Here is a 26,230-nt window from a genome sequence, read left to right as displayed (position 1 = left end):
AGACGAATGCAAAAATCATACATGCAAGAAAGGATGGTGTGTGTGTGTGTGTGTGTGTGTGTGTGTGTGTGTGTGTGTGTGTGTGTGTGTGTGTGTGTGTGTGTGTGTGTGTGTGTGTGTGTGTGCACAAAGTAGAAATCCAGTGAATAGATCTAGATCTAAGCACATTGATGTAAAATATCACTTTGTCCATGATGCTGTAAGTGAGGGAAGAATAAATATTGTGTACTGTCCAACAGAAGACATGGTGGCAGACATTTTGACAAAATCTGTATCAAAAGTTCAAAGGTTTTCTGTTTGGGAACTAAATATTTGTGATGACATTGTACATGGCTTAAGATGATGAGAACAAGTGAAGGGTGTTGAGTTATATGTTCTCATTAATCATATAATTTATATTATGTTATGTTGCTTATAATTTTATTTTATTTTAGATTATAATACTGACTGTTGTATGCAGACAGTGTGCGAGATTTCATTGTGTGCATGTGTAAAAAAAAGGAACTTTTATTTTGAAACAAGTTTAGTGAATATAAAAACTTTATACTAAGAAAGTGTTGCTGCTCCCTCGTGTACTGATGTTATGCCAGTGCGTTGAGATGAACACAAACAAATAAATAATACTGAGAAGATATCGAGATTATTTTTTAATGGATGGATGACAACAACATATTTCACATAGACATGGCAGACAGAAATGAAACATTAACAGGTTATGGGCCCAGGCGCGCCAATGCTACAGGAGGAAGATGACAGAGGCTAGTCTTTGACGGAGACGAAAATAACTACGAACTATGGGAAGTGAAATTTCTTGGTCATCTGAGAATAATGGGTTTAAAAGAAACAATACTGTCTACCGGGGATATAGACGAGGAAAAAATTTGGAATGCTTCGCTGAACTAATCCAGTTTCTCGACGATAAAAGCTTGTCACTGGTGATGCGAGATGCGACTGATGACGGCAGGAAAGCTCTGCAAATAATTCGAAGTCACTACGCCAGTCAGGGTAAGCCTAGAATTATCGCCCTATACACTGAACTAACTTTGTTAAAGAAGGAATCTAACGAGACGATAACAGACTACATTGTCCGAGCTGAGAAAGCAGTAACTTCCCTAAGAAACGCTAAAGAAGTAGTATGTGACGGACTGATAATAGCTATGATTCTAAAGGGCTTCCAGATTCCTACAAACCTTTCGCTATCCATACTACACAAAGTAGTGAAGAATTGACTTTCACCCAGTTCAAAAATAAGAAGCTATGAAGAGACAGAAAAATTTGAGGATAAACCCAAATCTGACAATGTGATGAAAGTGCATATAGAAGCCGTGACCTGCTACGGATGTGGAAACCGCGGTCATATTGCCCTCGATTGCCACCAAAAAGGCGTACCTAAGTGGTGCAGCTACCATAAAAGTTCAACACACAGTGATGAGACATGCCGCCGGAGAAAGGATGAGCACAAAGATGAAGCAAAACAGGATGCAGATAAACAAGAGGAACATGAGAAAGAACAAACATTTGTCTTCAACATCAGTCAAACATTTCTTCCAGACAATATTATGAGAAATGGACTAATGGTAAATTGTGGAGCAACATCCCACATTTTAACAGAGAAGAACAATTTCATGAAATTTGATGGGAGTTTCGACCCAAAGTCACACTACATGGAGTTGGCGGATGGAGCCAGGATGAACAACGTGGCATTAAAGCGGGGTGACGCAGAGGTGTTACTTCTGGAGGTGGAAGGGAAATGTGTCAGGATTACTTTAAAGAAGGCCTTATTCATACCATCATACCCACAGAGCATCATATCCGTTCAAGCTGCTACAACAGATGAGGCCAAGGTGATCTTCCAGGAAGGACAGAATGAACTAAAAGGCAAGGATGGAGCTGTGTTCCACATAGAAGAGCTTGAGAGACTGTACTATCTGAAAACGGTAAATAACAACAAACAATGTGTTGATGCATCTGTCACTGATATGATGTCCAGGGACAAAGTGAGTCTAACTTGTGATGTTAAAACATGGCATAAGATCATTGGACATCGTAATGTTAGTGATGTGTTGAAATTACTTGAAGTGGTAGAGGGTATGAAAATCACAGGTAATACCAAACTAGACTGTAATGTTTGTACTATGGGAAAGTTAATCAACAGCAGAAACAGGAAAACTGACACAAAAGCTGGTGAGGCTTTAGAGTTGGTACACACTGACTTAGCAGGTCCCATTGAACCGACCTCAAAATGGATATAAGTATGCAATTTCATTCACAGATGATTTTTCAGGCACAGTATCTGTTTACTTCCTTAAAAACAAGAGTGACGCTACTCTAGCGACAGAGAAGTTCCTTGCGAACAGTGCACCATACGGTAGAGTCAAATGCATAAGATCAGACAATGGCACAGAATACACGTCAATGCATTTCAGTCACTTTTATGAGAAAAGGATACAAGACATGACACATCATCTCCGTACTCTCCTCATCAAAATGGTACAGCTGAGAGACAATGGTGAACAATCTTTGAAATGGGAAGGTGTCTGCTAATAGAGAAGGGATTACCAAAAGTGCTGTGGCCTTATGCTGTCCAAACTGCAACTCACATCCGAAACAGATGCTATAATGCCAGAATTAAGAATACGCCATACTTCATGGTGACAGGAAGAAAGCCAGACCTTTCTAAAATGTGGGTTTTGGATCAGAATGCTACGCGTACAAACACAATCATGAGAAATTGGACCCTAGATGTGAGAAGGGAATATTTGTGGGATATAGTAAAAATAGCCCAGCTTATCTGGTTTACAATCCACAGACAGGAAAAGTGTCAAAACATAGATTGGTGAAATTCCTTAGGAAGAGCAGTGCTGAACAGCAGACACAAACCGATGAAGATTACTTAGAAATTTAAGGCTACAGCGACAGAATCCCGGATAGTGAGAACAGTGGTGATGCCCCACAAAATGAGGAAAGCACAGAGAACCGGATCCTAGATTAAAACATGAAGAGTATTAATACAGACAATACAGAAGTGTCAGAACATGATGGGACTATGGAAAAAGTAGATACAGAAGACAACAAAAACAGTACAGGTCTAACAGCCACGGCTAATCTAAAACATTACCAAGAGAAAAGAGAAAAGAGACCCCCAAAGTATTTACAAGATTACCTGACATACTCCAAAGATGATGTAACCAATGTGAGTGTTGATTATTGCTACAGGGCAGTGTGTAGAGTCCCCCAAACCTATAGAGAGGCCAACATTTGCTCCGACAGCAAATCTCTCCTCGGTACGGGCATTAATGCAGATAGCTGCTCAGAACAACTTCTTTGTTCATCAGACGGACGTAAAAACAGCGTATCTTCATGCTCCAATAGAGGAAGACATACAGTATACTTAGAACAACCAGAGGGTTTTGAAGAGACATCTAACACAGGAGACCAGTTAGTATGCAAGTTGAAGAAATCTCTGTATGGTCTAAAACAGTCTGGAAGAAACTGGTACAAACTTTTAAATTATCATTTGGAACAAAACAACTTTGAGAGAAATCAGTCTGATTACTGTGTGTATGGAAAGCAGATTGAAAATGAGACAATCATAGTGGTCATATGGGTAGATGATTTAATAATCGCAGCAAGCAGTGAGGATCAGCTCAACAGTTTTAAAGAAAGAAATGAAGTCCAAATTTAACATGAAAGATCTAAGGAATATATCTTGTTTTTTGGGATTCAGTTTGAACAAAAAGATGGAGAGATTAAAATGAATCAGAAAAGGTACAATCTCAAAATGCTTGAAAGGTTTGGAATGTCAAACTGTAAACCAAAAGCTACCCCAAGTGAGTTAAAAGTGAAGTGTAATAGGAATGAGGAAGAAAACAACAACGAGATTGAGAACCCCAAAGAATACCGTGAACTTATTGGAAGCTTGATTTATGCAATGACCTGTACCAGACCAGACATTAGCTGGATAGTCAGTAAACTGTCACAAACCCTTGCAAAGCCTAAAACACATGAGTTAGTAGCTGCTAAACATGTCCTGAGATACCTGAAAGGTACGGTTGACTACGAGCTGTGTTTCAAGAAAACAGACAAGACTTTAAGTCTAAGAGCATTCAGTGATTCAGACAGGGCATCTTCTGTAGAAGGTAGGCGTAGCATTTCAGGATACGGTTTCAGCCTGACAGAACAAGGACCTGCTATTTCATGGAAGTCCAAGAAACAGGCGACACTGTCAACCTGCGAAGCTGAATACATTGGTCCGGCAAACACTTCTCAGGAAAGCATGAACCTAACTCAACTGCTAAATGGCATGGACAGTAGTGTTTACACTTGCACCACGATGTGTGGTGATAATCAGGGGGCCATTGCACTGAGTAGAAATCCAGTGAATAGATCTAGATCTAAGCACATTGATGTAAAATATCACTTCATCCATGATGCTGTAAGTGAAGGAAGAATAAATATTGTGTGTAGCTGCCACTAGAGGCAACTCTCATATATATATATATATATATATATATATATATATATATATATATATATATATATATATATATATATATATATATATATATATATATATATTTCAGTTTGTAATATATGCACTTTACAGTTTTAGGGAAATAAATGGTTAAAATGTTCAAATTGTTTGTATTTTTTGTTGATGTTGATTCATTTATTAGTTAAAACCATAGAAGGGTGAAAGGGAACATATCATTTTGTTTCACTGGGGAATTATTTAATTGTTGCTATCACTTTCGGGGGGTGCACGAGGTAGAAGAGAAGCACGAGGTACGCGCTGGTAATGTTAGTACAAGTTGCTCTTTAATGAAGTACTAAGAAATTCATATATTATTGTTCTTATTTTTAATGAAGAAGAAGCTGTTAACCCTCAAGTTTATTCCTCTTGAGTTAGAGAGGCCAATGAGGTATGTGTTTGTTAATTGCCTTTTTGTATGTAACTGTGTTTATTTAGAAGCAGCCATTTTAAGTGTATTTTCTCACTTGTTGAATGTGCACTTTATTTAAGTTATGTACTGTATGTCCTTCCATAGTTCTGACAGCATTTGGGCATTTGGAATGTTTGGCATTTTCGTCATTATTGGCATTATTGAAGCATAAGGCTACAAGACATGAAGACTTGTCCAAAATAAATGTCTGTTAAAAACCAAGAACGACCTGAGCATTTTATTCAACTCGAGGGGAGTAACATTGTGTACTGTCCAACAGAAGACATGGTGTCAGACATTTTGACAAAATCTGTATCAAAAGTTACACTTCTGAAGTTCAAAAGTTTTCTGTTTGGGAATTAAATATTTGTGATGACATTGTACATGGGTTAAGATGATGAGAACAAGTGGGGGTGTTGAGTTATATAATCTCATCAATCAAATAATTTATATTACAGTATTTTCCGGCCTATAAGGCGCACCGGATTATAAGGTGCAGTCTCAATTACGGGTCTATTTCTGTACTTAACCCATACATAAGGCGCACCGTATTATAAGGCGCACCGTATTATAAGGCGCATGCTAAAACATGCGGTCTACAAAAAAGGTAACAGAAGCAAAACAGTGAGTTTAGTTGAACTTTATTCTACTATTTAACAATACACACACACACATTATTTTTTAATCAATCTTCTCCCACAAATCCATCAAAGTCCTCATCTAGTGTGTTTTCTTAACTTGGCGCAGTACATTTTCTTGCTTCCTCCACTTCCGAACCATAGATACATTGATGTTGAATTCTTTCAGCTCCTCTATTCCCATTTACAACCGTGTAACTGATGGTGGTTTATATTGTGCCTCGTAAGCATCTGATTTTTATTGGCGGATGGCAAACCAACTTAAGGTGCATTTACCACCACCTACTGGACTGGAGTGTGGAGCACAAAATGGTTATTAAGAAACTAATGTTGTTTTGCAACATACCGGTATTATACCTACCGGAGGCGTGGCGGAGGTAAGCGTACGTACTATACGTATTACGTAATGTACTCTGATTGGTTTATCGCTGCCAGCGTACGTAGTGTATGTATTACCTCACTGTGTCAGCAGGAAATGGTCGGACTGTCAATCAAGCGGAGCGCTTACCAAAGTCACACAACAACATTTTTACAGATTTTTGGAACTCGGTGCACACACAAGGCGCACCGGATTATAAGGCGTACGGCCGATTTTTGAGAAAATTTAAGGCTTTTAGGTGCGCCTTATAGTGCAGAAAACACTGTATATTATGTTGCTTATTATTTTATTCTATTTTAGATTATAATACTGACTGTTGTATGCCAAAAGTGTGCAATATTTCATTGTGTGCATGTGTAAACAAAAGGAACTTTTATTTTGAAACAAGTTTAGTGAATATAAAAACTTTATACTAAGAAAGTGTTGCTGCTCCCTCATGTACTAATGTTATGCCAGTGCGTTGAGATGAACACAAACAAATAAATAATACTGAGAAGATATCGGGATTATTCTTTAATGGATGGATGACAACAACATATTGCACATAGACATGGCAGACAGAAATGAAACATTAACAGTGTTAAATGACACAAACACACTGAATGAAGGGGAAACATTAGAATAACAGACATTTGTATATTTGTCAATTTTAAGTGAAATTGGATCAATCAATCAATCAAGCAATCGTATCATAATGAGCTTTATTCTGGTGCAATAACTCTAAAAGACCACTAGATAAAGATGTCAGGTCAGTAATGCTGTAGACTGCTGCTGACTGTCACTACGTCATGTCAAAGCTAATGAAAAATGTAAAACACAATAAAATACATGGTTTAGATGATTAATAAGGATTCAGAACATAGACTCAGTTCTGCTGCGCAAAAGACATGAGAGACTTCTCACTTCTATGTGGTCAAGGCCATACTGTTAATTTTGCACTTCCTGTTTTAACTGTGATGGTATGAATGAGGTAATGTAATAAAACTGCAGTGTGATATTTAAAGTGTGTTCATTATGATGAGACACACTGCAGCAGTCGGTCAGCTCTAATTCTCTCTTTGGATTAATGTGTTGGTCCTCAGGAAGAATGCAGGTGTGTTTTCTTCTCCTCCTCCTTATACAGCTTCATGTCACTGAAGGTGAGTCTGCTGATCTCTCTCTCTCTCTCTCTCTCTCTCTCTCTCTCTCTCTCTCTCTCACACACACACACACACACACACACACACACACACACACACACACATTCCTGTTTAATACTATGTCAGGAAATGCTGACTGTAAGATTTTATCTTTTAAACCATAAAGTCATTCACTAATCTTACTTTTTATATGAAAATTTAAAGTTCTCACTCAACATCTGAATTTATTTGAGTTTTGGAGTTTTTGTTTTTGCTGCCAAACTGATCTTTCTGCCAGGTCTTTATTAATCCCCGTTGAAGTCCTGGGTTCATGTAGAACACTGAGTCTCCTTCATCATGATGTCTGTTCTGGTTGTTCCTTCCTCGTCCCCCTACACCTTCCTCTCACTCTCTCATTGGCTGTTACTCATAGAGGTTCTTTTAGCGTTGTACATGTGGTTACATCACAACATTTTGTACCAATCATGTCAAAGAAACACTGGGGTGTGTGTAAACTCTTCATGGAATGGGTCACTAAACTCCTTACCCATGTGGTGTGTTCACACTGTCACTTCCTGGTTCTTGTGGCTTGTCACTAAAATAGAAGTGGGTTTTGCTGTTCAGAGTAAAATACATGCAGAGTTTCAGTGTCTCAGAGGAACATGTTCATGTGAACATTGTGTAGTTTGTGTTCTGTGGATTAACACTTTACCATGTGTGTGACAGATGATGAGAGACCTTTACATTCTAACTGACACTCAATAATCTCTTCATTTGGATAAAGTTATGAAATGTTTTTTGCTTCTGTTATTTTCTGTCACAAGCATCTAAACATTTTTGCCTGAGTCTGTAGAAACATCATATGAGGAAACCACATGGCTGTAGCTTATAATACTGTGACATGATTTGTCTGTAGTTTATTAGAGTTATTAAAATTAATGATTATTAGACACAAGTAAGTTGTGGACATTAGTGAGTTGTGGAGTTACAGGATGTCTGTAGTTCTGTAGAGTTGTTACAGATGGTGAACTGATCATTAACACATCATTAACTGGTGTGTTCATACAGGCTGCAGACTGAAAGGAAATGGAGAGACAGAACAGATCACTGCATACACAGGAGACTCAGTACTGCTGCCCTGCTCCTGCACTGAGCTCCACAGCAAACCTGAGACATTCATATGGGAGAAATACACAAATAAGTGGACACAGATATCTCCTGAGAGTGATGAGTACAAAGAGAGATTTCAGCTGGTTAATGATCACTCTTCAGGAAATCTCTCTCTGCTCATATCACACCTGACTGAACAGGATGGAGGACTTTACAGGTGTGATGTTAAAGGGGGTGACTACAGGTACATCAGTCTCACTGTTAAAGGTAAATGAGTTATTTTTATTCACAATGTTACTTCAGTGATAATCTCATGACAGATTAATCTGATGTTGTAACATCAATACAATAGATGAATCTCTTTATTTGTATAAATTTGAACAATGTTTTTTTCTGCTGTTATTTTCTGTGTAAAAAGCCTCTAAACATTTTTGCCTGAGTCTGTAGAAGTGTCATGTGATGAAACTACATGTCTGTAGCTTGCCACAATACTGTGACATGAATTGTCTGTAGTTGTGTATGATGAAGTGTGTTGTTTTATAGGAAATGTTTAAAAATACATTTTAATATCACAACTCTTTCTCTTTGACCAACCATTTGTGGAGGATATTAGAGAGTTATTAAATTGATTTTTTTTTTTATTAAATGTTTGTAAAAAAAAATTAGTGAGTATTGGACAAAAGTATGTTGTGGACATTAGTGTGTTGTGGAGTTACAGGATGTCTGTAGTTCTGTAGAGTTGTTACAGATGGTGAACTGCTCATTAACACATCATTAACTGGTGTGTTCATACAGGCTGCAGTCTGAAAGGAAATGGAGAGACAGAAGAGATCACTGCATACACAGGAGACTCAGTACTGCTGCCCTGCTCCTGCACTGAGCTCCACAGAAAACCTGAGACATTCACATGGAAGAAAATTACATATGGAAATAACTGGACACAGATATCTCCTGAGAGTAATGAGAACAAAGAGAGATTTCAGCTGGTTAATGATCACTCTTCAGGAAATCTCTCTCTGCTCATATCACACCTGATTGAACAGGATGATGGACTTTACAAGTGTCATGTTAAAGGAGGTGAAAGCAGATACATCAGACTCACTGTTAAAGGTAAATGAGTCATTTTTATTCACAATGTTATTTCAGTGATAATCTCATGACAGATTAATCTGATGTTATAACATCAATACAATAAATGAATCTCTTTATTTGTATAAATTTGAACAATGTTTTTTCTGCTGTTATTGTCTGTGTAAAAAGCCTCTAAACATTTTTGCCTGAGTCTGTAGAAGTGTCATGTGATGAAACTACATGTCTGTAGCTTGCCACAATACTGTGACATGATTTGTCTGTAGTTGTGTATGATGAAGTGTGTTGTTTCATTGTTTACAACCCCCGGTCGACGGACCGGCACCGGTCCGTGGATCTAATGGTACCGGGCCGCCCAAGGAACATTAAATTATTTCCATTTTATTTACTGTGGTGTAGTTCTTTCGGGTTTGTGCGACTTTCCATGGACGAGAGGTTAACCGGGAGCTGAGAGACGTAACCTAAAGCAGCACCATGCGCAAAATAGTGCTTGGTCTACGTGTTTATTGTGTTTTCTCAAATGTTACCCACAAAATAGCAAAAATGAGCACGAAACAAACGACATTAGAAGGTTTCCTTGGCAAAAAGAAAAGGCCTAGTGAAGAAACAGAAGAAGAGCCTTCAACATCAAAGAAACATAAAACTAATAGCAGACAATACCATGAGTCCTACATAAAATATGGATTTATCAGGACAGGTGATTCCCACACACCAAACCCCGCTCTGCAGAAACAAGCTCAGGGTTCCCATTGATTTAGCGTTCTGGTGAGCTAAAATGTTAAATAACTTTATATTCATTTTTGGTGTAACTATTTTATTTTGAAGGCATTTTTAAATACAATGAAATTACCATTATTAAATCAAAACAATCTAAAATATAACCCAGCCACCACCCCCCTGCCACCTTCCTGTTTTTTGTGTCATGTCACTAAAATAGAAGTGGGTTTTGCTGTTCAGAGTAAAATACATGCAGAGTTTCGGTGTCACAGAGGAACATGTTCATGTGAACATTGTGTAGTTTGTGTTCTGTGCATTAACACTTGACCATGTGTGTGACAGATGATGAGAGACCTTTACATTCTAACTGACACTCAATAATCTCTTCATTTGGATAATTTTTTTTTCTGCTGTTATTTTCTGTCAAAAGCATCTAAATATTTGTGCCTGAGTCTGTAGAAATGTCATATGAGGAAACCACATGTCTGTAGCTGTGTTATGTGGGCTTATAATACTGTGACATGATTTGACATAGTGTATTAGAGAATTATTAAAATTGTTGATTATTGGACAAGAAATTTGTGGACATTAGTGAGTTGTGGAGTAACATGAAGTCTGTAGTTCTGTAGAGTTGTTACAGATGGTGAACTGCTCATTAACACATCATTAACTGGTGTGTTCATACAGGCTGCAGGCTGGAAGGAAATAGAGAGACAGAAGAGATCACTGCATACACAGGAGACTCAGTACTGCTGCCCTGCTCCTGCACTGAGCTCCACAGAAAACCTGAGATATTCACATGGGAGAGAAAAACAGATGGAAATAACTGGACACAGATATCTCCTGAGAGTGATGAGTACAAAGAGAGATTTCAGCTGGTTAATGATCACTCTTCAGGAAATCTCTCTCTGCTCATATCACACCTGACTGAACAGGATGGAGGAGTTTACAGGTGTGATGTTAAAGGGGGTGAAAACAGATACATCAGACTCACTGTTAAAGGTAAATGATTAATTTTTATTCACAATGTTATTTCAGTGATAATCTCATGACAGATTAATCTGATGTTGTAACATCAATACAATATGTTGATGTTTGTTCATTCTCCAGGTTGCAGACTGAATCAACAGACAATGAATGTGACTGGAATCGTGGGACAGTCTGTCCTTCTGCCCTGCTCCTGCTCTGAACTACAAGCCAAACCACACACTTTCAGATGGAGCTTTAATAAAGGATCTGATGACATAAAGATCTTCCCAAAGGAGCAGACAAATCTCTACACAGACAGAGTTCAGGTCTTTAATAATCATCCTCCAGGAAATCTCTCTCTACTCATATCACACCTGATTGTAGAGGATGGAGGATTGTACAGGTGTGAGATCGGGGAAATGACTACAGACATCTACTTTACAGTGAAAGGTAAAACACCCTTCAGTAGGTTATACAAGGAAATTATATATATATTTTAAATTATTATGTGAACTACTACTTTGTAATAAAAGGATGTGAGGTACAGTACATTTATCCAACCTTGGTGACAACTATTATAGTATAAGAGATAAACTATTTAAATCAGAAGCATTTCTGTTCTGTCCTTCGTCTGTGTTTTTTTATGATTATGGATTATCTAAGTTTGTGTTCTGACCTGCTTTCACTTCTCACTATGATCCTTTGATTGTCTTTTGCTGATGTCTCTCCAGATTCTCCTATCTACTTCCCTGTTGCCGTGGTAACTGTGATCTTTTTGCCCATTGTCGTGGCTGTGGTTTATTGCACTACCAGAAAGAAAGGTACAAACACCTTTAAGCTTTTGTGAGAAGTTTATCATCTACTTCCCACCGTATTATCTGAACAACCTGAGCTTTTCTTCTTTATTTTACTCTCCAGGTTCTGGTACAGTCCATTACAGCAAAGGTGATGGAGAGGAAACAGTGAGTCTGCAGTAGAGAAGAATTCAATTCACTGATCCATCAAGAAATTAATCAAGAGATTTGTTCAGAAATACCCCTGCATAAATAGTTTAGTAAATTCATTAGCTACATTTCTTATTCACGGTTTGTTCTCTCCAACCGTTTTAGACTTTCAGCTTTCCTTTTTATGCTTAATGATATTTTAGCTAAATCATGGAATGTGTGTGGTTAGATTTAAAGGTGTATCATTTACAGGGTTTATATCTGATGATCACATGCTTTTGAAGCCTGTTTGACTTTTACAATATATACATCATTAAAAACTAGACACATTGTATTATTTCTTCACAAAATTTTGTAATGTTCTTGGTCCTGGATTGTAAATGCAATCAGAACTGAGGTGTTCCTCAGAGACAATAAATGCATCTGTGTCACAAAGATTATTGTAAGCAACTTTTCTTCCAATTACACCATGATTTGTATGGTTTTACCTTTAACGGTCAGACAAAAGTCTCTGTATTCATCCCATAAGATCACGTTTCTCCTCTCTTAAATACATTGACACCCCAAGAAGAAGCAGCTTCTTCTTCGACCTTTCTAAAAACACAACTCATTACAAACAAATGCTGCATCTCAAATGATGAACAGCAGAAATAAGAAACAAAGCTATAACTTTCTACACTAAACTCTACAGCGCAGAGTTTTGCAGTTTTTGAACCAACCCACTTTAACCACAGAACAGAATAATAAACTGGACATGCCTCTAAAAATACAGGTACTTACCACTACCAATTAACAACAGGACTACAATATATGGACTACCCAAATAATTTTACAAGCACTTCTGTGGTTTTCTGGGGCAGACCTGTCTTGTCTTCAAGTACACCTCCACCATTGGAAGGCAAGCAAGCTGTACTAAACCTGGCACATTTAAAGAACTGGAGACCCATAGCCCTGTTGTGTAGAGACTCCAAAATTTTGTATGTGGTTGGCCTGAAGGAATCATGTTGGTCAGGGGTGTTGGCTCCAGACTCTTCCCAAGTTCAAGTTCAAAGTGTTTATTGTCATACGCACAGACAGAAAGTATGTTTCCCTGCACAATGAAATTCTTACTTTGCTGTCCACACTAAATGTCATACAGTAAATAAATAAATAAATAAATAAATAAATAAATAAATAAAATTGAATAATAAAATAAGTGCAAAATAAAAAAATAAAAAAATAAGAGCAATAAAAGCAATAAAGGTGAGGTACAGTTCTTAATAGAGGCAATAAGAAGTACAGTGCCGAATAAGGCAATAAAGTGAGGTAGTGCAGTTCTTGGTGAGGTAGTGCAGTTCTGAGAAAATGAATGTGCAAAAATGTAGTTCAATGTAAACAGTTATATCCATGTAAAAAGTTAAGCAGTTATGTCCATGGTTGCAAACTCCCATCAGCTGTTTAGGAGTCTGATGGCAGAGGGGAAGAAAGAGTTCTTCAGTCTTGAGGTCCTGCATTTCACACTTCTGTACCTCTGTCCTGAGGGTAGAAGTGTGAACAGTCCGTGCTGGGGGTGAAAGGGGTCTTTGAGGATGGAAGCAGCTCTCCTGTGGACTCTGTGGTGGTAGATGCTCTGCAGAGAGGTCAGTGGAGTCCTGATGATATGTTTTATTTTTTTTGTGTGTGTGTGTGTGTGTGTGTGTGTGTGTGTGTGTGTAATAACATTTATTGCTGCTCTATTCCTACAGGATGGTTTGCTGTACTCGACTGTAGTCCACAGTAACACTGTGAGAGCAGCACACACTCCAGTGGCATCAGAAGAAGTTACAGTATACGCCAGCATCAAAACTAACTAACTAACACACACACACACACACACACACACACACACACACACACACACACACACACACACACACACACACACACACACACACACACAAGAAGAATAAACTATAAATATTAAATTTTTTAAGGCATCCGTACCAGTTTCACTTTTTAAATTTTTTTCTGTCCACAAGTTCAAATTAACTCTTCTTACCTTTGGACTTTCCTGTATACTTCTGCTGTCAATGCCACATCAGCATATCATCACCATGTCAACAATTCTTACAATTATTAATAAAAAACCTGCTTATTTTTTGAAATCAGTGTCTTTACTCATTGTGTTGTTTGGTGAAAGCAGTGTTTGGCATTTGTGTGTTTTAATGCAGCATCACGCTTTTAGTATTTCACTCTTCTGCCTTGTCAGTGGTGTGTTGCTAATATATGCACTTCCTGTCAGTGTGTGAATGTGGTAATGTGTTAAACCTGCAGTGTGTGTGATCAGTATAGTGTGTGGATTTGGGTCCACAGTAAGATTGGTCATGTCATTGAAGGTGAGTAATACATGCTTGGGCCTGATGCTGGTAGAAAATATAAGCTATAGATAGATAGATAGATAGATAGATAGATAGAGAGAGAGAGAGAGAGAGAGAGAGAGAGAGAGAGAGAGAGAGAGGGGAGTTGTGTATGACTGTCAAAACAGGAAGTAACAACTGAAAAAAGTAGTTGAAACTATTGCTTCACAAGTGTGTGTGTGTGTGTGTGTGTGTGTGTGTGTGTGTGTGTGTGTGTGTGTGTGTGTGTGTGTGTGTGTGTGTGTGTGTGAGCATTAAAGATTGAATGTAAGACTGCATTTCCACACACAGTGTCTCTGCTAAAAATGCTGGTGTGTTTTTATCTTCTCTTTCTTCTTCACATGAAGGTGAGTTTCTTTCTTTCTCTTTCTCTCTCACTCTTTACAGCATTTCCACAATTACAGTGCAAATAATCAGCAAAGCAAAAAGAGCAAAACAGTAAAATATGGATGTTATTTTAAATCCTGGAAAAACTTTGGATAAAGTAACTTTGGATAAACGTACTATAGGAGAAAACCGTCTCCACCCTACATTGGCCCAGGCTAACTGACTATAAGTTTAAACAGCAACTCCAATTTAAAATTTAAAGAAGAAATGATCAGCCAAACTCACGAAGACTGGATTCAGTTGAGGTAGGTTTATTGACAGTCGTATAGACAGCAATCAACCAGCTGGTACCAGGGATACAAGTTTGTCTAGCAGACGATACTTACACTGAAGCACTGCTGATTTCAGCAAGCTTATATACAGTTCTGACATGCCCCCCTCTTCGCCATACCCTCCTTGCTATCCAATCATAAAACTGCTCACGCACGCATTTTCCACATGCTCAGGAATTTACCTTTATCTCCAAAATGGACCCTTTTTGACAAGACGTTGGGTCAATATTTGCCTATGCATTAGGCCAACTAAATTCCCAATATCTTCCACCTGAGGGGTCCCATTTCCATAGGACTTGGGCCTACGTCATCAGGCCATAAAGCTTATAAGTTGGGTTTTATGTGTTTTTAGACTTATTCTCTTTCCTGAGGTTTTTCTTTAACAGACTCAACTTAACGCAACTACACATGGGTACGTATTGGATCTACTCATGTTCTTGTCTACCAACATTTTCTCTTCTATATGACTTAAAACCTGTTCTTTACTGTTCTGTCTCTTTGGATACAGTGTGCAGTAGTCATTGGTTTACTTATTACCCTGGTGGCTAGAGTGAGTATGTGTTTACTGAAGCTCTTGTATTTTTAGCTTCCATCTCTGCTTGGGTTGCAAATCTCTTGGATGAGACTAATCTTTCTGCTCCATCTCCTACTGCTGATCATCTCACTGAGGTCATTACTCATTATCTCCAGGACATGGAGAGTCGTGGTCAGCCCTGTGACACATCTGCTGCTAGGAGAATCAATGTTTCAACCCAGACTGCTACAGTGGCCACCAAGTCTACCCAGACTCCTTCAGCCTCATCCACAAACACACAAGCTACTCAAACTACGTGGCGTGTTAACAAAAAGACTAAATATCCTCCTCGTTTTGCTGTCAAACCATTTTATATTAAGAAGTGACTCTTTTTCCTTTTGACTCATTTTCCTTATCTCATTATTAAAACCTTTAAATTCAACTTTTTGGGCCTGAATCCTGTATGTGCACACGTTCTTTTTTGCCTCACTGTGTGTGTGTGGGGGGGGGGGGGGGGGGTTTCTGTTAGTTAGTTTCTGTTAGTTTCTGTTTTTCAGCATATAGCTAGATGGTTGATCATTTATTAATCATTCAACATCTAATGGTCTCTGTCTAGGATTTGCTTGCCTCTAATGGCCCTAATGGCCTGTGTGCCTGTTTGTTCCTGATGCACCTGATAGCATTTGACCCTCAATGTATGCTTTTTTCTCCCCTTTTCATCTTTCCCCTAGTTGGGGTATAATTTGAACCTTCTATGTATTAAAATTCCCCACAGTATAAAGCAAATAGAATGGATTAGATCACAATACTGTAGAATAAACAAACACTGCACATCCAATTACTGGCACAGAGCTGTACTTGTATCCGTGTAGAGCATGTTGTCTGTTCATGATGTTATATTCAGTTACATCCTTACTGTGGACATTAGTGAGTTGTGGAGTTTCAGAAGGCCTGAGCCACTTATCCCTATGTTGTGCATCATAAAATACTTCTGTCTGTAAGTGTCTGAGAAATCTGTTTGAAGAGACCATCTATTTGTAAACATCTGTTGGTTGTGACTCGAATGTTGGTGCGAACTGATAGAGGGACAGGATGCACGTTTTCTTTATTTTTTTATATATTTTTTCTTTCTTTGCTTTCAAAATATGTATGCGGTAATATTGCTTGTGTGTTAAAAGATATGTTATATGAAGGCTCTCTTAGAAAAAGTCAACCCTCAGTGCTCAGAAGGATACCGCTGACAGTAACCTGTAAAGGGAAACCCCAACACATGTGGGGGAAAGACTTAGTCAGTAAGATGATATTGCAACCGTGTGCTTTTTGAGAGGAATGTATACCTTAAAAAATACAATTTGTCACTGACCACAGGGTTACCAGTTGTTGGTTTTAAAGTCAGTAAGAATGCCGTATTGGCGAAAGGCTTGAAAATGTATGAAAGCTTGTCTTGAATTAAATTGTGTGTGCATTCTAGTGTAAAGATTCTCAGTGCATGTTATACTCTGTGTGCATCATAGAACAAATGCAAGCTTACACTTAGAGAGTGTTTCTTGGTTTGTTATAATCTTTGCATTTTAATTACCTTTACTTATTCTAATACTATTTGATTATTTGAAGGAGATTTTATTGTATTTTTCTTTTTTTTTACTTTACATATATTACACACATCTATCTGTATTACACTACTTTTAATAAAAATTTGGCCTCCCATTGTAAGGACTCTGAAATGACAAAAAGGTCTAAGTCTGACTAATTCATTTAAAGATTCAAACAATTGATTAGGTAGAAGTACTTGAAGAGGATCCTTTGTTAGAAGACCGAGGGACTTTGAAGGACACCTGCATTCAAGGTAAGATCAACTCTGATAGTTGATATTGTGTTTTCAACACTAACCCATGCAAACTAGGACGCATCTCTTATTGGGGTTAGGGAAGGGTTTCCTACAAAATCCGAAAACGTGTCACTAAGGGACACGTACGTCAGTATGAATAACTTCATTAGTTAAAGTTTTTCTCTTTTAAAAGTTGAAGTTCAGTATTCCAGACCCTCACAGCTTCAGGGTTTCTGGATTGATCCTGAGCTCATATTACCATCAGTGTTAAGTTTCCCATGATCTCCTGTACAAAAACATGCTGGTAGACGGATTAGTGACTCTAAATCATGTAACATCATGTCATGACCTGTCTCCTTCTTCATGGTGTATTCCCACCTTATTCCCTGTGTTCTTGGGAGAAACTCCATATCAACCACAATGCAGACCAGGATTAAGCTCTTGATAAGTAAGAGAAGGTCTGAGGTTACACCAGCACTCTGGTAAGTGTGACTTCTGCAGGTGGGATAGAAAAATGTCCAGAGTCATCATTATATGAGTTTAATATCTCACCCATATATACCTCCTTATTCAACTCCTTATTGTACACTGCACAGAATACTGAAGAGTATGGACAAGTGCTCTTTTTTCCAGTTCAAGTGTACTTTTTGTCCAGTTATTTGCAACAGATGTTCACTTTCTTTGTGTTGAATGACACACAATGTATAAAGGGGAAAAATTAGAATAACAGACATTTGTATATTTGTCATTTTTAACTGAAATTAAGTGAATAGAGACTCCATGAAAAATCACTCACTCACTCACTCACTCACTCACTCACTCACTCACTCACTCACTCACTCACTCACTCACTCACTCACTCAATCAACCAATCAATCAATCAATCAACCAATCAATCAATCAATCAATCAATCAATCAATCAATCAATCCAAGGCAGGAAGTAAAGAAGTCTCTGAGTACAAAGGTTTTGTTGGCCAGTGATCTGATATTTAGCAAACCAAAACTGGTAGAGAATGGAGCTTGGAGATGTACTCCATCAGCCCCGGTAGGTGGGGCAGAGCCTTCAGCTGATGGAGGTTCACTCCATGAAAAAAGTATTTTAACTTTTTCTTATTTATTTATATATTATTGAAAATGCATGTAGAGCAAAATATTGTAAAGTTTGTGTACTCTCTTGCAGATAACAATTACAACCATTGAAAACCTCAAACCTTTTTTTTGTGTTAAAGCTCTCTCTCTCTCTCTCTCTCTCTCTCTCTCTCTCTCTCTCTCTCTCTCTCTCTCTCTCTCTTTCACATTGAGAACGTCAGTATTCTGGACGTGGCATTTCATGCTTTGGCCACTAGAGGTCTACATTGTTCTACTTTCTTGTATGTTGTTGTCCAACTGTCTATTTATAGTGTTTTTGCTGCCACCTGTGGCTCATTTCCTCTCTCCCGTTTCTTACTTTAATAATACTGTTGTTCTTGTCTGTTGTTTTTGTGACGTTTTCTCAGTTTGGGCTTTTTTAATTTTCTCACTTCAGTCAGATCAAACAAGTGCTGTAAATGTTGTACTCCCTGTTTTAACAGTAATTGTGTGGAAATTAGGGTGTGTTCATTATGGTGGTATTTAAAATGAGTAATATTAGATAGTTGTAGATAAAATATTACTATTTTTTAACATTTAGGACTTAAGTCTAATGTAACATAGACATGAGAGACATGACAGTGATGAGCAGATAAATTTGCACTTCCTGTGTTACCAATTCCTGTGAGGGTGAGAATGAGGTAAGGTAATAAAACTGCAATGTGATATTTAAAGTGTGTTCATTATGATGAGATGCACTGCAGCACTTGGTCAATGTGTGTTTAGCTCTAATTCTCTCTTGGTAGTTCTTAATTAAACAACTGAAATTATTTGAGTTTTGGAAGTTAAATCTTTTGAAGGTAAATAATATTTGCCTTTATTCGTCCCACAATGGGGAAATTTCCCAGAAATAGAAATATAAACAGGAGAAAATGTTCATTATTGGTCTTTAATCAAACCTGCTTAACACTTATTAAGTAAGAATTTCCTGCCATCTCTTTATTAATCCCCGTCTATGTCCTGGGTTCATGTAGAACACTGAGTCTCCTTCATCATGATGGCTGGTCTGGTTGTTCCTTCCTCGTCCCCCTACACCTTCCTCTCGCTCTCTCATTGGCTGTTACTCATCGAGGTTCTTATAGCATCATACATGTGGCTACATCACAAGATATTGTACCAATCATGTCAAAGATACTTGAAACACAGTATGTGTGGAGACATTGTAGCCCCTGTCTCAGGGCTTATCTAAATCTAAATGTCTGTTCCTCTGAATTCGTTCAAGGAGCTTTTAGGGCATGTGTCATTTAAATACTCAAGTTTGAAAGAACAACTGAAAGCATCATAAAAGTCTATTAAAGGCAATATTTAAAAAAAATGAATCAGTGCCACACACACAAACACACACACACACACACACACACACACACACACACACACACACACACACACACACACACACACACACACACACACAGAGAAACGGTTAGCCAGTAATGTATATTGTGGCAATCTATGTGAATGTTTTTTTTCCTGTTCAAGCACTTCAGAAAACCCAAGTAATGAAAACAAACTGACAATTAACTTGAAACAAATATTAACAATACAATCATAACCCAAGCATTTTGAAAATGATATCCCCAATCTGTAAATGTTCAGTGTTTTCTTCCTTTTCTTGGGATGCAAAAAAAAAATATGTATTCAGTCCCGGGCAATGTGCATGATGTAAAGTCTCGGTCCTACCACTTCCCCAGAAATAACATCCAGGTAAGAACAGAAGAACCAAGAGCTGAAGAGTTGATACATGACGACAAGGTGACAAAGAGTTATCAAGAAGAATCCACTCAGATTATTCAGGATCCAATCGTATCATCCAACAATTTGTCCAGGAAACAAAAATCTGCACAACATACATTTTAAAAGGATTAAATCAGAACATTATAACACTTAAACATCCCTTAAAGAGAGATTACATGTTTATAACTATAAGATTTTTTCATTTTTTTCTTCTTTGAAAAAGTTTACAAAACAAACCCTTTTTTAACCATCTTTGACAGTTTGAGCTAACACACTTTTACATCATTTACATTAGCAAAGTTACATTTTATACGTTAGCACTTTTACTCTACATGAGAAAGAAACACAATAACATGAGCATTGCACGAAGCCTTACACGATTAGCAAACTATCATCGTGATGCTACACTTAGCGGCTCTCTTAGCACATTTAACGCTTCACATTAACAATTTAAGCACATTTTTTTGACATCCATTCATTCGGACTGGTTTTACTCAGATAATAACACGATATGACGACAAAATAATCATACACGTAGAATGTCTCAGTAAACAATCACAGAAAAAAAGTTCTTCGACTTCAGCTTTTCTACAGTATTTCAAAACTTCATAGCAAGCATGTAAACAATAAACCAGCCATTTAACTTAAATTTGCAATATACATCCTCATTATATGTGTGTTTTCTCCCTGCTGATTACACATACAGTACACACTGCGTGAGACACATTTAAAGGCGCAGTACCAATTTTTCAAGTAGTGCTTAATAAGTGTTAAAGTCGGGATACAAAATGATAGCTGTTACAACGTGGTTACAAAAGAGGAACATGTTCATGTGAACATTGTGTAGTTTGTGTTCTGTGGATTAACACTTGACCATGTGTGTGACAGAGGATGAGAGACCTTTACATCAGTGGTGTAGTCTAGATTTTTGTAGTGAGTATACTGTGATGCCCCCCCCCCCCAGCCTCCATCCTACGCACCCATCCTAGAGCGACACCCCATAGGCACCACACTCACTAATGCATAAAATATGCATCTACATGTAATTTAGAGCATTATTAAAGACTGCTTATGTGTTGTCAACATTCCAATTTATTATAAGCAACAAAAGACAGTCAGCTGATAAAACCTCTGCTCCAGGTCCCATATGCATAGAACATTTAAGGCTTAATGTAATCAGACAGTTGGCAGCACCCATTGACTTTCACAGTAGGAAAAAAATATAGACTATGAAAGTCAGTGGGTGCTGCCAACTGTCTGATCACCAACATTTTTCAAAATATCATCTTTTGTGTTTGTAATGTGTCTGTCTGTGTTTTCCCCTTGTTTCTGTCTGCCGTCTCTCCCTGATGTTAATTGTTGACCCCGCCCACCTATCTGTTACCATGGACACTAATTACATTCAATCTCTTCCCCAGGTGTTTTGTCTTAGTCCTTGTCTGTCTCTGTTTTGTGATTGGTTTTCGTTCACCATATATACTCTGTCTGTTCACTTCAATGTTGTTGGTCGTTGTTGGTGTGTGCATGTCCATGTTCCCGTTTCCTGCCTGCCTGTTTGTTTGTGTTTTGTTTAGTAAAAACCTTTAAACTGCATTTGGATCCTCACTCGCCTTTGTCTCACCGTGTCACATCATGACAGTGTTAAACAGAAGAAAGAAACTCATACAGTTTTGGAAAAAATTGAGGGTGATGAAATAACACAATTTTCATTTTTTGGGTGAACTTTACCTTTAAGAGCTACATTTAGCTTTAAATGTTATATGAATATGGGACCTGGAGCACAGGTTTTATCAGCTGTCAATTTTCAATGTACATTTAAGAGTGAACAATAAACATTTGTTCAGTTTTATCACCAACAGTCTTTCATTGCAGAATATTATGAACTGAATGAACTGGTAGTTTACAAAGCTTTCCAAATACATTTGTACTCGGGCTGTGGGTGAAATGTCACCCGAAGCTGCTGTAGCTTTAGGCGCAGGCTTCTGAAAACACTCAGAGTGTAGTTTGAGTCTGCTTTCGTTTCATATCTTCTTTTACATTAGTTAGTTAATTTCAAATTTGCGCCAAAAAACACCGCCAAGCAACTGATTTTCCTCCTTGGTAGGTGAGGGCAGATCAGGTCACAGGCCACGGAAGCCCCAATGGTCCAAAAACGTTAGTGATTCGCAATCGCAACCACAGTCTGTGTTCGCAACACAGACGGGGTGAATTTATGAATGAAAGTTCTGTCACAAAACGATATTCTTACGTATCCTCACGCTTTTTAAGTGGGTATACGGAAATCCTTGGCATTTCCTAGTGGGTATACGGCGTATATCTGCGTATCACGTAGACTACACCACTGCTTTACATTCAAACTGACACGCAATAATCTCTTCATGAGGATAAATTTAAGAAATGTTTTTTTTTTTTGCTGCTGTTATTTTCTGTCACACAAGCATCTAAATATTTTTGCCTGAGTCTGTAGAAACATCATATGAGGAAACCACATGGCTGTAGCTGGGTGCTGTGAGCTTACAATACTGTAAAATAATCAAGGGATTTGTTCAGAAATAGTCCTCCATACATAGATTAGTAGATTACGATAGCAAGTCTCAATATCTGATCTAGCTTAGCCTTGGTAAGGCTGCCAGACTCAAGATTGCACCTTGCCTGATGAACCTTTGTATATAGCCAACTGTCGACAATATTTTTCTTGCTTTGTCTCTGTATTAGAACCAGTGTTAGAACTCAGTGTAAAGAATGATAAGGGCCTGTCCTCCTATTCCAATAAGAAATGTTCAGAGTCGTCATTACGTGAGTTTAATATCTCACCCATCTAGACATCCTTATTCAACTCCTTATTGTACACTGCACAGAATACTGAAGAGTATGGACAAGTGCTCTACTACTTTTTGTCCAGCTGTTTGCAACATATCTTTCTTTGTGTTGAATGACACACACACACTATATAAAGGGGAAACATTAGAATAACAGACATTTGTATATTTTTTTATTTTTACGTGAAATTAACTGAATGGAGACTCCACGAACAATCAATCATAATGAGATTTATTCCGGTGCACTAACTCTATAAAACCACTAGATGGAGATGTCAGGTCAGTAATGCTGTATACTGCTGCTGACTGTCACTACGTCATGTCAAAGCTCATGAAAAATGTAAAACACAATAAAATACATGTTTACAAGGAGAAATGCAAAACCACACTGCTTTTGTTTGATGCATTAAAATGTATAATAGTTGGTTAATTTATCAACATTAGATGATTAATAAGGATTCAGAACATAGACTCAGTTCTGCTGTGCAAAAGACATGAGAGACGTCTCACTTCTATGTGGTCAAGGCCATACTGCTAATTTTGCACTTCCTGTTTTAACTGTGAGGGTGTGAATGTGATCTATAGAGTGTGTTCATTATGATGAGACACACTGCAGCAGTCGGTCAGTGTGTGTTTAGCTCTAATTCTCTCTTTGGATTAATGTGTTGGTCCTCAGGAAGAATGCAGGTGTGTTTTCTTCTCCTCCTCCTTGTACAGCTTCATGTCACTGAAGGTGAGTCTGCTGATCTCTCTCTGTGTGTGTGTGTGTGTCTCTCACACACTCCTGTTTAATACTATGTCAGGAAATGCTGTATGTAAGATTTTATCTTTTAAACCATGAAGTCATTCACTAATCTTACTTTTTATTTGAAAAGTTCTCAATGAACAACTGAAATTATTTGAGTTTTGGAGTTTTTGGTTTTGACACCAAACTGAATGTAAATATAAACAGGAGAAAATGTTAATTATTGGACTTTAATCAAACCTGCTTAACACTTATTAAGTAAGAACTTTCTGTCAGGTCTTTATTAATCACCGTCTATGTCCTGAGTTCATGTAGAACACTGAGTCTCCTTCATCATGATGGCTGTTCTGGTTGTTCCTTCCTCGTCCCCCTACACCTTCCTCTCGCTCTCTCATTGGCTGTTACTCATCGAGGTTCTTAAAGCGTCGTACATGTGGTTACATCACAAGATTTTGTACCAATCATGTCAAAGATACTTGAAACACTGTGGTGTGTGTAAACTCTTCACAGAATGTGTGGATGACATCACTAAACTCACTTCCTGTTTTTTTTTGTGTCATGTCACTAAAATAGAAGTGGGTTTTGCTGTTCAGAGTAAAATACATGCAGAGTTTCAGTGTCTCAGAGGAACATGTTCATGTGAACATTGTGTAGTTTGTGTTCTGTGGATTAACACTTGACCATGTGTGTGACAGATAATGAGAGACCTTTACATTCAAACTGACACTCAATAATCTCTTCATTTGGATAAATTTAAGAAATGTTTTTTCCTGTTATTATTTTCTGTCACAAACATCTAAATATTTTTGAGTCTGTAGAAACATCATATGAGGAAACCACATGTCTGTTCCTGTGTGCTGTGAGCTTACAATACTGTGACATGATTTGACCATAGATTATTGGAGAGTTATTAAAATGAGTGATTATTAGACACAAGTAAGTTGTGGACATTAGTGAGTTGTGGAGTTACAGGATGTCTGTAGTTCTGCAGAGTTGTTACAGATAGTGAACTGCTCATTAACACATCATTAACTGGTGTGTTCATACAGGCTGCAGTCTGAAAGGAAATAAAGAGACAGAAAAGATCACTGCATACACAGGAGACTCAGTACTGCTGCCCTGCTCCTGCACTGAGCTCCACAGAAAACCTGAGACATTCACATGGGAGAGAAAAACAGATGGAAATAAGTGGACACAGATATCTCCTGAGAGTAATGAGTACAAAAAGAGATTTCAGCTGGTTAATGATCACTCTTCAGGAAATCTCTCTCTGCTCATATCACACCTGACTGAACAGGATGGAGGAAGTTACAGATGTGATGTTAAAGGGGATGAATACAGAGACATCAGTCTCACTGTTAAAGGTAAATGAGTCATTTTTATTCACAATGTTATTTCAGTGATAATCTCACGACAGATTAATCTGATGTTGTAACATCAATACAATAGATTAACTTCTTCATTTGTATAAATTTGAACAATGTTTACTTTCTGCTGTTATTGTCTGTGTAAAAAGCTTCTAAACATTTTTGCCTGAGTCTGTAGAAGTGTCATGTGATGAAACTACATGTCTGTAGCTTGCCACGATACTGTGACATGATTTGTCTGTAGTTGTGTATGATGAAGTGTGTTGTTTCATAGGAAATGTTTAAAAATACATTTTAATTGCAAAAGTCTTTCTCTTTGACTGACCACTTGTGGAAATTAGAGAGTTATTAAAATGAGTGATTATTGGACACAAGAAAGTTGTGGACATTAGTGAGTTGTGGAGTTACAGGATGTCTGTAGTTCTGTAGAGTTGTTACAGATGGTGAACTGCTCATAAACACATTATTAACTGGTGTGTTCATACAGGCTGCAGTCTGAAAGGAAATAAAGAGACAGAAGAGATCATTGCATACACAGGAGACTCAGTACTGCTGCCCTGCTCCTGCACTGAGCTCCACAGAAAACCTGAGACATTCACGTGGAAGAAATACACAGATGGAAATAAGTGGACACAGATATCTCCTGAGAGTGATGAGTACAAAGAGAGATTTCAGCTGGTTAATAATCACTCTTCAGGAAATCTCTCTCTGCTCATATCACACCTGACTGAACAGGATGGAGGACTTTACAGGTGTGATGTTAAAGTTAATGAATACAGATACATCAGACTCACTGTTAAAGGTAAATGATTAATTTTTATTCACAATGTTACTTCAGTGATAATCTCATGACAGATTAATCTGATGCTGTAACATCAATACAATATGTTGATGTTTGTTCATTCTCCAGGTTGCAGACTGAATCAACAGACAGTGAATGTGACTGGAATCGTGGGACAGTCTGTCCTTCTGCCCTGCTCCTGCTCTGAACTACAAGCCAAACCACACACTTTCAGATGGAGATTTTATAAAGGATCTGATGTCATAAAGATCTTCCCAAAGGAGCAGACAAATCTCTACACAGACAGAGTTCAGGTCTTTAATGTTCATCCTCCAGGAAATCTCTCTCTACTCATATCACACCTGACTGTAG

The 26,230-nt window shown here is 37.8% G+C and overlaps 1 protein-coding gene and 1 long non-coding RNA gene across 2 annotated transcripts in view; one reads left to right on the top strand and one right to left on the bottom strand.

Annotated features, from left to right (window-relative positions):
* LOC113649525 (obscurin-like) overlaps positions 1-26,230 on the top strand; it is a 293,303-nt gene that overhangs the window by 36,571 nt on the left and 230,502 nt on the right. The window contains exons 5-6 of the mRNA XM_047818190.1: positions 8,147-8,455; positions 8,984-9,132. Coding sequence (XP_047674146.1) covers positions 8,147-8,455; positions 8,984-9,132 — 458 coding nt within the window. The remainder of the gene's footprint in view (positions 1-8,146; positions 8,456-8,983; positions 9,133-26,230) is intronic.
* LOC125145447 lies at positions 19,684-20,662 on the bottom strand. The gene is made up of 2 exons (XR_007143813.1): positions 20,523-20,662; positions 19,684-20,249 (listed from the first exon to the last, which is right to left on the bottom strand). It is a non-coding gene; the product is annotated as an uncharacterized LOC125145447 (long non-coding RNA).

Source organism: Tachysurus fulvidraco, chromosome 9 (genome assembly GCF_022655615.1).
Source record: "Tachysurus fulvidraco isolate hzauxx_2018 chromosome 9, HZAU_PFXX_2.0, whole genome shotgun sequence".
NCBI lineage: Eukaryota > Metazoa > Chordata > Actinopteri > Siluriformes > Bagridae > Tachysurus > Tachysurus fulvidraco.
This window is presented reverse-complemented; position numbering and strand designations above follow the sequence as displayed.